The 16,014-nt window shown below is 34.4% G+C and overlaps 1 protein-coding gene across 1 annotated transcript in view; it reads left to right on the forward strand.

The window, feature by feature from the left end:
- Nucleotides 1-16,014, forward strand: part of pdlim4 (PDZ and LIM domain 4) — a 69,514-nt gene that overhangs the window by 25,850 nt on the left and 27,650 nt on the right. The window contains exons 2-3 of the mRNA XM_028812800.2: nucleotides 6,488-6,639; nucleotides 14,702-14,786. Of these exons, the coding sequence (XP_028668633.1) occupies nucleotides 6,488-6,639; nucleotides 14,702-14,786 (237 nt within the window). The remainder of the gene's footprint in view (nucleotides 1-6,487; nucleotides 6,640-14,701; nucleotides 14,787-16,014) is intronic.

Raw genomic sequence — 16,014 nt, forward strand, 5'->3', positions numbered from 1 at the left:
TCATATCATGTTAGTCACTGGGATTCAATTTCCTGTTTTCATAAATAGTCATCTGTTTTTTTTATATCTGCACTTCAGATTTAAACTCTTCGCACTTGAAGAATTTTGTGTGCAAATTTCATGCTGTGTGCTTTTTTACATCTTATTATGTGTGGTCCTGTACTTTACAGCTGAAGAGTTCCACTTGAAAACACATTATGCTATCAAAGCTATCATCAAGAACTGGACAGTTAAAGTGTTTATATACGTATTGTTCATCCGTCTATCCATCCATCCTATTGCCTGCTTAAACCATTTCAAGATCAGTGAATTTGAGCCTGTCATAGCAACATGGAGTGAAAGGCTGTAACCAAACCTGGCTAAGGCAACAATGAGAGCACACATTCATCCACACCCACATTAATTCACATCAGGCTAATTTATAGTTGACAATTAAACTAATTTGCACATTTTTATAATGCAGGAATTCCAAAGTTTCCAGAGAATAACCCTAGGAAGAGAAAAGCACACCGGCAGTGAAGGTTTTATCCATTATCCATTATATGTTGGTTCGTTCCTTGTAGCTGATGCTCCTGAGATAGGCTTAGGACCAAGCAGAGCCTGAATTGGTTTAAGCAGATTGGGAGAATGTTGTTGGTATTTGGTATACTATATTAATTCCTGTGGGGAAATTGACTTTTCACATGACCTTTGGAGGTCAGACGCACAATTAGCAATTGTACAGCTCTTCTGGAGCAATTTTCAGGCTAAGTGCCTTGCTCAAGGGCACAACGGAGTAGAATCTCTTCCAGTAGTAATGGGATTTGAACTGGCAACCTTCAAGATACCAGCACAGATCCTTAGCCTCAGAGTCATTCAATGATTAATCTTAATTATATAAGTTCATATTTCTGTGCAAACAGAGATATGCAATATATTGTCCAAAGTAAAAGGCTGCTACCAGATGTATTTGTGAGTTTGATGTTTACTCCCTTTCTTCTACCTGTATGATGTTTCTTGATTAAATAATTCTAACTACCCAGAGATGTGGTAATTATATCCACAATAAACTACCTTGCCCACTAGGCCACTCATAATAAAGGAAAACTGTCTACCCAGAAAACTTACACAGCATTTATTTTTTGGTGCAGACTGATACATGCACAGCCATTTTTATAATTGCATAACAATTTGCACAGTGACAACAAGGACATCAGCAGCAGAAAACCCAACTATCAGATTAAGGGTTACTCTTATTTAAAGCCTCAGTAAGCCACTTCATATTAATGTCCCTAAAACAAAAAGAAAAGTGATTGCTATACATGTCACTTATAAGAATCACCAAACTAGTCTACAGTCCGTGGTGGGGGGTTGGGTTTGAGCCATTTTGCCATTCCACAATTTCTCCCCATACTCAAAGGCATTTACATGACAGTTACAACTGAAAATGCTGGTTGGAAAATGACTGACTGACTGACAACTGAAAATTCATAGACGAAATTATGATTCATGTACTCTTCTTATCCTCCCTGAAATTAAGTTCTGGCATAACCCTGACTATAAGGAATTGCATTTAACACAAAATATGACATAGTATACTATGTATTTCAAATCTCCAGTAAATAAAAATACAACATACTGTAAAAGTTAACTAGGAACAACATTTTTTAAATGTTATTACTTATTAGCCACTTGACCTGACAAAGACAGAAGATAGAATAAATTTAAGTATTTGATATTTCTTGCCCTACATGTACCTTCAGCACCTTTTCTTGGTATCAACATTTGCCTGAACCTCTCTTGACTAGCCACTTTATGTGTTTCCATAAAGCATGCTTCTCCAACTCTGGCATTTGATGTGCCTTCTTTGCTTCCTATCTGATTTTTTGGTCCCCATCTTTGACTCTCAGCCTGCCTATCACTACCCGATTTCCTCTACCTGGTACTGATATGTGTTTCCTAAGCCTTTACTGGTCCATGTATGTCTCACACTTGCACTTCTTCTTTTGATTGCATCAACAAAGCCAAACTGACCAAATCAGATTGCTTACAGGGACAGGACACATACACAAACCTTAGTGTTTTATTATACAGTAGATTCCCAAATATTTGCATTTGTTTTTAGGAAGGTGAACACCATTATAGAAATATAGAAAGAAGTGACTGGAGAAGACACCAAGATGTTTTACTATTAACTTTATAGATTAACACAAATATTTGGTCAGTTATTTTTGTTGAAGTTAATTTTATTGTTATGGATAGCATCTGGTGCAGCTTGTTCAGGTCAAATGTATAATTTATGTATAATTTATTGTTACTGCAGCAAGACAGACGGAAGTCTGACTCATTTTGGTCTATTCATACAAGCCCTGACCTCAGTTTTATCTTTGTTTCTGTACAAAAGTCCTCCATGACACATATTATGCTTTAGGCAGACTGCCTATAGTGGAAGAAGTCTTGTATGTCCTTACTGGATGAATTCCAAAAAACACTCATTATTAAAATTAGAAATTTCAGTAGTTTTTAATCGTTCCATATTATTGTTCTTTTTTACCTCGGGGGGTAAAACTGTTGTCTGGATTTAATTTTTTTCCCAAAAAATGAAAATAGTTTGGTATTTATACAAAAAAAAACTATAAGTTCATGGAAATTCAGAGCAGCTGAAATTACCGAAAGGAAAAACACTTTTTGAGAAAAGTAACTTGATTGAGTGACTGTGCTATTCTTGATCAAAAGCCTGTGGTTTTTCAGCAACAATTCTAGGCAATAAATTTAAAATAAATGTTAAAAAATATGCAGTTGTTTAAATGAAGTTTATAAACATTAGATACAAATTGAAAGTGGTTTCCTGAAAAAAATGTTTTGACAAGAAAACTAGAAATCTAGTAATTTGTTATTCGCTGTTTGCTTTTGCTTAATGCAGTGCACGGAGTGTCAGATTTGGAATTATCGTGAGTTCCAGTAGCCATTTGTATGTAAAAAATAATCAAAACAGTAAAATTGGTGACTGAAAATTATCTCATCTCAAAAATCTTAATGTAATAATTGTACAGTAGATTTTTCTTGAAATTAACATGTTCCCCCTATGTTCAGGATGTGTGAGTATTCTTACCACAGTCCAAAGTTAAATTGATTGTCAATGTAATAGAGTTAATGTGTGTCTGTGTGTAAATGTGCCTTTCTGCAGACAGTTGTTTCATATAGGACTGATAACCTGCTTTTTGCCCATTACTGTGAGGATAGGTTCCATGCTCATTTTACCTTGCACTGGATAAAGGACATTAACGAAATGGATAAAGTGGTACAAAATAAATAAATTGAAATTCTGTCTTTACAACACATGAAAAAGCAGCATAGTGTCCTTTCTCTGCCCAGCTACTGTTTGCTTTAAGAATTAGGTTTCATTGAACTTACTGTAAGTCTCCATTTTAAAAAAAATGCTGAACAAATGGTTTTTGTACTGTACTGCTTTGAATTTTAAAAAGCCAGCAAAACTGTGGAATTTGACTTTGTGCTATATCAATAGAGTTAACTATGTATGTTTGTGTTTTATGTAACTATAGTTAGTTCACACCATCTAATACACTGATATTGCATCTACACGCATGGATGGTAATGCTGCACAACTTGGCAGCTTTTTCAAATGATCATATATCAAAATAGCACATATAGTATCTTGAGTGACTGAAAAACCTTACATTGGTGACTTTCCAGTTTTATTGTAGTGTAAAAGAAATGTTTCAGAAATTTTAAAATTTAGAACATATCAATTAAGAAATCATAATGCTAGTAAATTAGGTATTACTGTAGAGATTTAGTTAAAATACAATTATAACTTTTTATAATTTTATCATATGTGTCAATACATGCTAATTTACAGTGTTTTAGAAGAAAGTGAAATTACATTTATCATAATGCCTTCAGAATTTATATACATAAATTGATTAATTATTGCTATTGTTTTTATTTTATAGTGCTTTAAATAAAATCAGGCTGAGATAAATGAAAAATATTTATAAGGTTTCCTTGTTTTCTTTGTAAAATTTTTTCAAACATAAAACAATATCACATTAATAAAACGTTACAGAGATAACAAATTTCAGAGTAGAATTTATTATTCAGTAAAATTAGAGAATCAGTTAAGGGACTTAATACTTTTCCAAGGCATTGCAATCTTGAAAATGAGTTTCATGAGCAATGGTTTAATATAAAGTTCCTTTTTAAAAAAATATATTTTAAATAATGTTTTCATTTTTTAGGATTTTTGTTTAATTCATAGGAAATTATTTTGGTATAATTTTTTTAATAAGCCACAACATTGGTTAGTGGAAATTACATCTGTCCATTGTCTGAACTAAATCTAGTTGTAGGATTGGGGGAGCCAGGGATATTCTGACAGCATTGGATGCAATACAGGAGTCAGCCCTGAGTGGGTTGCTGATCTACAGCAGACATCATTTACACACCCATTGAAACCAATTTGAAGTTGCCATTCACACTAGTGTGCATATTATTGATCTATAGGAGGAAAGCCTATTGTAAACTGGTGAAAACTACACACAAACATTGTCTGTATTGGGATTCAAACCTAGTCTTCTGGTGCAGGAAAGCAGCAGTTAACAACTAAGCCATCATGATGTAAATGCTGTAATCCATCTCTGTTCATGGTATGACTAGCCAACAAAGAATAATATTAATATGTAAAAAATATACACTGGTAAAAATCTATAACTTGATGAATTTTTACCTGCACCAAGACTGCATGATTATATGTTAGTGTCCAATTGTGTCATGTAAAAAGTTGTGTTTGAAAGACAATGCTCATTTACCATTATCATAATATCAACAATAACATTTTATTACATGTACAGCAAATGATTCTTTATCAGGTAGTAATGCTGCCAGGGTTATTACCTAACCAAGCAAGATTGATGGTCAGAGTGCTCTCCTCTTGTTTGTATAATTTCTGCTGTTGTAATCTGAGTTGCATTGTTTACATTGTTATAATTTGACTGTGTTGTTAGCAAAATGTTTGCTTTTATCAGGAAGTTTCAGATTCAGGATTAATTGTAGAAACTTTGTTTTATGTTGTAGGGCTAGAATCGGCTTCCAGAACGAATACTTTTGGTCTTTATATGGCTCTTTTATGTGGCTTGCTATCCTTAAAAGGACTGCATGCATCTGCCACACTAGATAGAATTCTGTTTGCAATTTTGCGCTTGCCGTTTTTATAGGCGCACGTGCTGCTGTCATTGAAACTGCTCATTAGCATAATGGAATGCCAGTTTATGTTGGTGGTGACTCATCCCTGGCTGATGCAAACTTGCCAGTGCCATAGTAATATGTTTATAAAGGGATAGGTTGAAGTTGTTGAGCTTTTGCATCTCAGCTTTCTAATGAAATAGTTTTTGTTTTTTGTTATTCAGAATTAAAAATGAATATACTGGTACCTCTTTGGTTATCATTAAATTAATTTTTTTTATGTCAAATATGACATTGTGCATCACAGAAAAAAAAATTAACCAGGCCTGCATTGAAAATTCTGTTATTCTTTAATTTGGACTCTTTTTTGAAATTTGTTGCTTCTACCAATACAAGTTCTGCTAATATTTTTGTATGCTTAAAATGATAAATGTTAATTTCATAATGGATCGCTACTACTCATATTGTTTATATAAATGTTCAACTGTTAGAAAAAAAGGTGTTAAGTATGCAACATTCTTACCTTTTGTGACAGAATAAAAAATAGAGATTTTAACAGTTTGCTTTAAGAAAACCTGCGGTGGGTTGGCACCCTGCCCGGGATTGGTTCCTGCCTTGTGCCCTGTGTTGGCTGGGATTGGCACCAGCAGACCCCCGTGACCCTGTGTTCAGGATTCAGCGGGTTGGAAAATGGATGGATGGATGGATGCTTTAAGAAAACTGTTATTTGCCTTTGTCAATTATGTTGTTGTCAGTCATCATCCAACCCACTATTTCCTAACACAGGGTCATGGGGGTCTGCTGGAGGCAATCCCAGCCAACACAGGGTGCAGGGCAAGAACAGATCCCCGGACAGGGTACCAGCCCACCTCAGGGCACACTCGCACATACACCCAGCACACACTAGGGACAATTTAGGATTGCCAATGCACCTAACCAGCGTGTCTTTGGACTGTGGGAGGAAACTGGAGCACCCGGAGGAAACCCATGCAGACACGGGGAGAATATGCAAACTCTATGCAGGGAGGACTTGGGAAGCAAACCAAGGTCTCCTTACTACAAGGCAGCAGCGCTACCACTGCGCTGTTTTGTGAACAGATTTAAGAAGACACATCTTTACTAGCTCTTGCTAGCCTTGTGGGCTGTTTATTGAAAATGTGAAACAAAATACATGTTGTTTTAGCACTAGTATACTGTGTATGCTATACATTATGTGACATTCTGCATGGCAATAGTAAATTTTAAAAACTAAGGGATTAACGTTAGGCTATTAAGGTAAAAGTCAAACTTGTCTTTGTTTTTACAGATAACTCCAGGAAGCAAAGCCGCTCAAGCTGACCTATGTCCTGGTGATATCATCCTTGCAATTAATGGTGTTAATACAGAAAGCATGACACATATGGATGCCCAGAACAAGATTAAAGCATGCACAGACCAACTGTTGCTGTCTGTTAACAGGTGAATCATATTTTTAGATTCTGTGTAAATATGTGAAAAATCAGTATGCACAATTAATGTTTTTCAATCACACATGGAAATAGTTGCTAGTTTTATTAATTTATAATTCTTAGTTTGTTCACTTAACCAATACGTTTATCAATCATTAAGAGTTCATAGTATAAGTAAATATAGTTCAAAGTATAAGTAAATTCTTATTTTACACAGTAATACCATTGTTCTGTTAAATATAAATTATTTGTAGCTCACTTGTACATTTTTACACGTAAGCTTTATTATTTTTATATGGAATAGCACAAGTTTCAGGTCTATGCACACTGTACATAAATTTATCCATTGTAATCTTAATGAAGACATTATTTCTAAAAGTTCATGCATGGATTGTTTTTAGAATTCGTTTGATCATGTTTTTTCTGTTTTTTGGAAATGGGTTATTTTCACATTTTAAAGTTATTTTAAAAGAGTCTATAAAAAGGTTTTGTGTATAATATGCTAAAAGAAAACAATATAGATGTTCAGAAAATAATTGAAAGCTTTAGTCTTTTTGAAACACGTTGTGTCTTCACCTATTGTACTGTGATAAACTGTATTCCCACACTGAAGTTAAGGCACCTTTGTTACTGTGTTTACATCGCAAAAATCTTAAGAATCTGTTTTAAGAACTCACAGAACTGTAGACCATTCTCCTGTTTAATGTACAAAGTGGCAAAAAATATAATACCAAATGCAGAACATTTGCAAAAGTGCCATATTATTTAATTCAGTCCTATTTCTTGATAGAACAAGAGAGAGTTAATGCTTTAAAAAAGAATCTTATCCTTGGTAAAAGGGAAAAAGATTTTACTGCAAATTTTGCATTTTAGGTACATTCCTCAAAAGGCTACTAAAGTCTAGTGCATAATTCTTTTTCTGACAAGAGTCTTGCTTATGCAACAGCATGAACTTAGAGAGGCCCAGCTAAACTGTTTCCTCAGGGAATCTATTGTCTAGCTATCAAGTCTCTTTAACCTTGGCAAGTTTTTAAAATATATTTTCTGCAACATTTTAAGATCTTTTTCTGAAATTAAATTTAGTAAGCAAGATATGTATAGTATTGTAAATGTAGATTTAATGATGAAACATAATGTTTGCAAACTATTTTATATAGTACATGGACAGTTTATTGGCAGCAGCATTTTAATTCTGTTTTTGGCTATTAGAATGAATTATAATGAGTAACAGAGAAGAAAAGCCAGTACTTCCTGACCTTCAAATCTAAAATATATTTTATAGATATATTTTCATGAATATTGTAACAAATTACAAGTAGTTGAGGAAATGAATAGAAGGCTGATATTTGAGATGCACAAAAAGATCTTATTTTAGAAAGTGGTTTCATTGGTACAATAAGAAAATCAGAAGAGAGTATCCATCAGCATTAACATGGAAAGTGACAAAATTGAGTTTAGAATACAGATTTCTGCATATTTGAAATACCAATACAAATCACTACACCACTGATAAACTTTAAATTTATTGAAGAAAACAAATTACACTAAAAGTTATGGCAGCAGTAAACATCCATCTGTATTTCAAAGAGAAGTACAGCTAGACAGAACCAGATTAACAATCTAATTAAGTAAGGTGTTCAGTAACCCCAAGGATTGACTTTATATTAAGAAACTGTTTGGGCTGTAACCAATGTGGGTTAGTCATCCCTGATCTATGGAAATAAATAATTGGTATAAGTGGTATCTTCTTTATGAACAATTAGAATGCAATTACTGGAGTTTTCAAGGGCACTGTTGTTTCCATTCAGATACAGTGGAGACTGTCAGGTTGAATTTCTCATGGCACGACTGACCTAACTCGGATAAATTCAGTAAAGGTTCCTCTCTACTAGGAATTACTTGTTCTTAATTTAGCTGAGCATTCCAGAAAACATTATGAACTTTAAAGAAAATACAGTGTTTGTGTATGTATGCATGTGTGTGTGTATTTGTGTTTTAGCTCTAAGGTGAAACATTTCAGATACATACACTGACCAACTATATCAAGTGGAATTCCTAAATGCTTTGTTAGTTTTTATCATCCCAAATTATCTGAATTATATTTAAAAAGCAGAGAAGAGCTAAAAATTGTAGTTAAATTCCTAATATTTTAGGTGCCAACTTGTGCACACTAACGAACAGAACCAATCTTGGCAGTTTTTTTTGTATATTAAAAGAAAATAAATAGTTTTTAGCCGTAATGTAATATATTACTCACTAACTGGTCAGGTCGAAGGCTGGGCTATGTATACACTAATATAGACCCAAAATGGTACATTGATGAGGAAAGAGAAAATGTAATATTTTACATTGTTTTTGAATGTTACTGTATCATCTTTGATACAAATTGGCATTATATTGATTAGCTAATGCAAATATCAAAATGTCTAAAAATATTAAAAGTATTCTAAAACTTATAATGTTTGCTCTGCTGCACTAGTGCATCATTAATGGCTTCTGATATATTTTCTTTGGCGTAAATGAGGTGTTAATCTTTCATTTTTTAGAAGCTACTGACATTTTTGCTTCCGGTGGAATGTTGTCATTCAGTTTTTATACTAATACGAAGTATTTTTGATTTTTTAAATAAATTACACAAAACAAGTACAAAAATATTTTTCAGCTCAGCTTCATAATTTAGCCTGGCAAACCTACTGAATTGAAAAAGCTGTTGTAGTAGCTGTATTAAATTTTGATGCAATTTAACAAAATGATACCCTGTAGCTGCATTCTAGGTAAAAGGAGCCAAGAAATTGGAAGGTATAGTTTTTTTACAAGTTCTTGAAAAATTATTCTTGTAATAAACAGCAAGTCATATTTCTTTGTCTACAAAATATAAAAAAAGACTGTGATCATGGTGCGTGGAGACATCACTGAGAAGACCATCTAAACTGATTGCTATTCACAAATTCTGTGTTGATTTAAATGTTAATAACAGTTCCTGCTCTTGCATAATGAGCTGAATTAGCCTTTATTTATAGTGTGATTGTATTAGGATGTTTCCATTATTATGCTAGAAAGTAACTGACTCTTGAATAATTTGTTCCAAGCAATTCTATTGTATTTTTGTAAGACTAATTGCTCTTACTGACTACATGAATGAACACTGTCTACCTTTAAAAAGTGAGTTATATTTTAAATTAATAGTATAGAAACTGCTTTTAGTACTGTAGTACTGTTTTGATGATTTATTACAGAGCAGAAAGGCACAGTGTGTTGCCACTGTGCCACTTAAAGGATGCAGCTTGCTGAGTTTAAATCCAGTGATTGAATGTTGTCTATGCTGAGTTTACATTTTCTTCCTATGTCTGCATTGTTTTTTCTCCCGTGTCCCTAAAGACATGTAGATTAGGTTATCTGGCAATTCTAAAGTGTGAATATGTGTGTGAGTGGGCCCTGCAGTATACTGGTGCCTTGTTCAGTGCTGTTTCCCAGTTTGTGCCTAGAGCTGCACAGATAGGCCCTTACCTCCTGATTACCAGAATCAGATTAAACCAGATTGAGAATGTTATGTTTTATTGATTTATTGCCATATTGAATTGCACTGAATAACACACTTAAATTTTACCTTTTCATTTGATTGTTTAGAATAGTTGTAGTTAAAAACAATGTTTGAGAAGAACCGATAATTTATTTCAGCATAGCCACAGAATTCCCTTATAACTAATATGTCAAAAAAAATGTGGAGCATGTATTTCAAGGTTCCAAGACACTATTGTGACAGATAGGGGGTGCTGTCTTCCCCTTGAACCCTCTGACCACACGTCAGACACCAGATAAAAGTCCAAATTTTTTTTTTATTATAATAACAATGTGCACAAAGCACCCTCCCCTCCACAATACTTCAATAATTATCAATAATAACTACAATTCACTAATCAATACACAATCCTCCACTCCCAACAGCTCAGTCACCCTTCCTCCCAACTCGGGTCACTGCTGGGATCTCCCACAGTCCTTTTAAAGTCTTTAATCCGGAAGTGTTTCTGTCCCTCAGTCCATGTGACTTTATAACAATTCCGGGTCAGGTGAAAACTTCTTTTCTTCAGCCCGGAAGTACATCATTCTTGCCATCCCCTCGACTGGGAAGTACTTCTGGGCTATAAGGAAAATACTCGTCCCTGAGCCTCCCTGCAGCGGCCCCCACATTATCCTTCAGGGCTGTGACGAAAGACTCCTAAGTTCCATGATGCCCTACTGGAATTCAAGGCCCCTCTATGTTGCAGGGATGGCTCCATCTGGCAGCTTGGGGGTGTTGGCCGGGATATACTGCCGGCAATCCCTCACACTATTTACAATTATATTTTTAATAATTGTTTCTCTTATATGTAGGTTTTGTGTCTGAAAGGATATTTTGTGACATTTTGGCATTTTTTTCTTAACCAGCTTCTATGTTGTATATGGCAGGGAATCACTACTTTTAAAATGAAAATTAAAAAAAAAAAATTATTTTTAAAAGCAGATAGCATCATTGACAGTTTGTTTTAAGGTTTACTTCTGTCTCATTACCCTTCACTAAATTGTTTCCTGGTTGTACTTCATATTTCTTAACATATCTCATGTATGTTCTTTTAATACTTGCAAGAATGGGCTGCACTCTGAAAATATAATGATCAATGATTGTGTATATATACATTTGAAACGCCTCTTTACTAAATTCTAAACCATTACCTCACTCAACCACAATTATGACAGATGAAATAGGTGACCTCATTTGGAACAAGCTGTGATTTTTTTTCCACCAGGAAGATCATTACAGAAGTCTCTTTGTTAGATTAATTGCACAGGCAAGCTACTGTGTAGGTAAAGGGATTGGCCTTTAACAGATGTTGTGCTGTGGAGTACTTCTGGGTTTTAATATAGTACCCACACTTACTGCATGTAAAGGGAATTGAAAAACTAAACTGATCATATCATTATCACTGGCTTTATTTGTTCTTTTAAGTAAGCATTAATTTTATCCACATTAGGGGGGAAATATTCTTTGAATACAAGACTTAATATGGTTAGCATTGATGTTCCCTAAGGAAAATTTCAAGAAGGTCAGTCAAGAGTCATACATGCAATTGTTGTTGTAAGCATTTGTAGAAAATTGTATAAAAGTTTGACTTATAGGACTAGGATGCCAACATTAATTTATTTTGATGTATACTTAAGAGGTTTGGATTTGAGATGAAGAGAATATGTAAAGTAAAAGGGCAGAATTTCATCTTTTATCTCAGGTTATTTAATATAATAATAATAATTCTTTGCATTTATATAGCGCTTTTCTCACATATGTGCATTAACATTTCAGTATTGAGATGCCAGATTTCGTCTGAGAAAATAATTTATTAAATTTATATTAAGAAACTTGGTTGTAATAAATTTACAATACTGGTTTACAAACACCACACCTTTATCAGAGGCAAAATATAAATACAATGTATTATTTTATTATTTTACAACATATCACTTCATATAATATTATTAACTAAGAAAGCTGAGTAAACAAGCTGTATCAAAATAGGACTAAATCTGAAATAAGACTAAACTTCAGTATATGCTGAAAAATATTTACATCACCATTTGATATTTAAGAAATATGGATGGTATTACTAAATCAAAATGTCAACTTTCCAAGCATATTTTTAAGAATTAACAATTTTAAATAACAAGTAGGCATTTTCTTATATTTAAAAGCACCAGTTATCTCTTCCTTATACAGTCAGACACTGCTTGAAGCAATTTTGAACTAACAGTTTAGTGATATATTGCTCTATTTATGACATCGCTCACCAAAAACTCACCTTGCTTAGTATTTCCATGAGCTTGCAGGTACTGACTTGTTAAAACATGTGTAAGTTTGGTGATTTTAATTTGATAAACTGATGAATTATTCATTGTCTGTCCCATCATGTTGTTTTATTCAAAATGTGATGAGCCAATCAGAGAAATATGAGACAGCCAGGACTATTGTTCTTTCTTGACCCAGTATTCCTATTGATAAAACTCATAGTGTATTGAAAGGAAAGCAGAGAAGAAAAGCACGCCTATATTATTTGAATGAACAGAAAATATTTTATAACAGTCCAGAGCATCCAAATAGTGTCTCATCACACTTGGAATAATAATAAAGTTCCAAATGCAAACGTGGTGAGGTAAATATATAATAAACTAGCTGAAATACTTAGCATTGCCTGGGAGGAAAATAACGTGTTTTTTTTTTTTAATTGTTTGAGAAAAAAATATATAATTAAAAAAAAACAACTTAAATTAACAAACAATGAAGACTCACTAATGTGCTTGTCCTGCGGTCTTGTATGTATGTTATTATCCAGTTGATGTTTGGAACCGGCCAACTCTATTTAATTTCAAAAGCAACAGGGGTGCGGTGGTGCTCAAACATACAGAATGCTGGCAGTCACCTCCAGTTCGCCCTCTGGTGATCGTTGTGAGTGTCAACTGGATGATAATATGCATACAAGACAACAAGATCACCCCCCACCCTACCCAGAAGGGGGTGGGTTAGGGTTGATTTCACTACAGTATTTTTAGACGACCAATGAGAAACATGTATACCAAGTTTCATGAAAATCGTTCCAGCCGTTCAGAAGTGATGCTGGAACATACATACACACACACACACACACGTACATTAAATTTTATATATATAGAAAAATTAAAGAGAAGTCATATGAAGCCATACTGTCTTGTCAGGGGTGCAGGGTTATCAAATTTACTTTTGCTTTACACACCAAACAAAAGTATTCCTATTTTTACCTACATAGACCATCTTTGCATCTTTCTCTGTTTGAATCCTGTTATCTTCAATCCCAACAATGAGACTTCAGTTCAGCTCTCCTCTGGCTGTAAGGTGTCAGGATAGGGCTGCCTTTAGCAGCCTAGGATTTGCTACAACCTTGAGCCCTTTAGCTCTTAAAGGGATAGGTCTGTAAAGTAGCTCTTTGGCCTTCATTCCCTTAGAACATGAACATGGTTCGATTAGGTACTGTGTGGTACACCTAGAAGTTATCTTTGACTTATTTCTAATTGAGTAACATGGCTCCACTTTCCCTGCATAAGGTATACTATGCTGTTATCTGTCAACTAGGTCTTTTAGCCCATCACTAGCCCTCCATAGCTTTTCTCCCCACTTGATGTTACCTGCCTTCTGTCACACTGGTGAGATTATAGGATGTTTCTACCTAGGCCACTATTCCATCTTCCCCTAGTGCCCCTGACTGTTCATTTCCAGAAAGGGGCAGGTACATGACAGAGTCTGTCACCCTCTAGCAATCCCTGCCTTCTCTCACTGGTATACCAATTTTGCTCTCTTCCTGACAATGTGAGTCTATCTTGCCTGGGGAGAATTTGGATTGGATTTTACCTTGCTTTGTGCCAACATGATTCAATAACTATATTCACTTGTGAGTGATGATGTTAATGAGTTTATTATGGATGTTAATGTGTTTATTGTTTGGGAAAGGTTTTTTAGTAATTTTTTATTACCATTGTAGTTAAATGTAAATTTCTAAATAAGGAATAGTTTGCTGATGCTTAAATTAATAGCCTTTTTAGTTTTAATTTCAAGCTACTTTAAAGTTAACTGTAGAAGTCAAGGAACTCTTAACATTTATTTTGTGGAGTAAAAAATAGACTAGACAGATTTGTGCTGGGGCTGAAAGATACATAATGTAGTTAGGGGGAAGCAGAATAGGTGTTGCTTAGCTAGTGCTTGTTTAAAACGTTTGTGTGCATGCCAGTGTTTGTTGCTTTTATTTGTATTTTTTTTGTCTCCCTGTGAAGCTTATTTTTCTGTCTCCCCGTGAAGCTTATTTTTGTGTTTAATACAAAGCTCTTATCTCATTATGATATTTTCTCGGACCATTTCTTTTGAATATCGGTATGCTAAGAAAGTGGCACTTTTCCAGCAACAACGTTTTAAACACATTAATTCTTTAAAAAGCAATAATTAAATATTTTTGACCAAAATATCCAATAGGCTGAATTACAATAGTGTAGAATATTACTATATTGTCTTTTTTGTGTAGGGGTGAAGGAAAGAGTTGGTCTCCAACTGTAATAGAAGATGGAAAAAGAAATCAATTAAAAGATAACGTGGAGCCTGAACTTCAGGTATGAAGCATTCTTGTTGGTTTAAATGTTCCTTTTTTATTTTTTTTATAAGTAATGTATATTTACAAAGAAGAGAGGGGGATCCCCCATAGTGATCCTAACCATCCAGCATCAAACCTGGGAGGTCAACTATATCATAAGGATGTGTTTGTTAACAACTAAGGTGCACAGACAGAAATAAGCAAAGGGACATCACTAAAGTACCAATAACTTCCTGCTTCTTTCCCTCTTCCATACACATGACTTCTTCCTCGTTCCAATTTTTGTTTGACCCAGCACTTTACTTGTTCTCTGCTATGAGGTGGTTTTAAACCCCACTCCAATGGGGACCCCTTCTGACTAACTCACTGAACAAATTATGGGTTTAGGGCTGTTCAATAGAAATACCAGGATAAGATTCCTTTTAGTTGTTGCTGGGGTGAATGCATCACCCCTCAGATTTTCAGTAGCCTTTAGAGGGCCAGGCCTTAACTTTTGACTTAATAAAAAGAGATTGTAGTCTTATATGTTCCCACCTGGGCCTGTGTGCCAACCTGGATGTCAAGTAACTTCTTGTCAGTGCTTTCTGAACCCTCCCCCTCAACTGTCTCTCTTTCTGTCTGTCTCTCTCTCTCTAGCTCCAAGTACTGCATGCTGGGTTGCCTGCATTTTATTGTCCTAGAAAACACCACCTGTTTCTCTTAACTCTGTCATGCACCAAATTCTATGCTTATTGCCCTTCAATGCATACACAGGGATTACCTTATTCAAATGATTCTGCATTCTGATATACTTACACCTGACAACCTCATGGTAGCTATAGTTCCTCCTATTTGTTTACTCATTAAGCTAAATAAAAATACCGTAGTGTTTAGTGGTTGATTAGCAAACAAAACACAGAAATCCGGGGATTAGTGACATCTTTTTTTACTTTTTTGTAAGTTAAAATAATTTAATTGAAATAATGCTTTTTGAAGTTTGAACTTGTATCTTGATTTATTTCACTGTTTCCTCTTCAAAGATACTATTTTAATATGCTAGATTAGTTATGGTTTGGTGTACCTTTCATGGTGATCACCTTGGGGACATGACTGTGAATTACATAGACTTGCTGGCCAAAAAAAAACCAATAATTGTATGGTATGTCTAAGATAGGCTTACATCAGCTCTTATAGTAATGAGTAGGCTATCATATGACAGATATTTATAGTCTAGAATCATTTATTTTGCTCTGTCACTGCTACATTTC

The sequence above is a fragment of the Erpetoichthys calabaricus genome, chromosome 11, assembly GCF_900747795.2.
Source record: "Erpetoichthys calabaricus chromosome 11, fErpCal1.3, whole genome shotgun sequence".
NCBI lineage: Eukaryota > Metazoa > Chordata > Cladistia > Polypteriformes > Polypteridae > Erpetoichthys > Erpetoichthys calabaricus.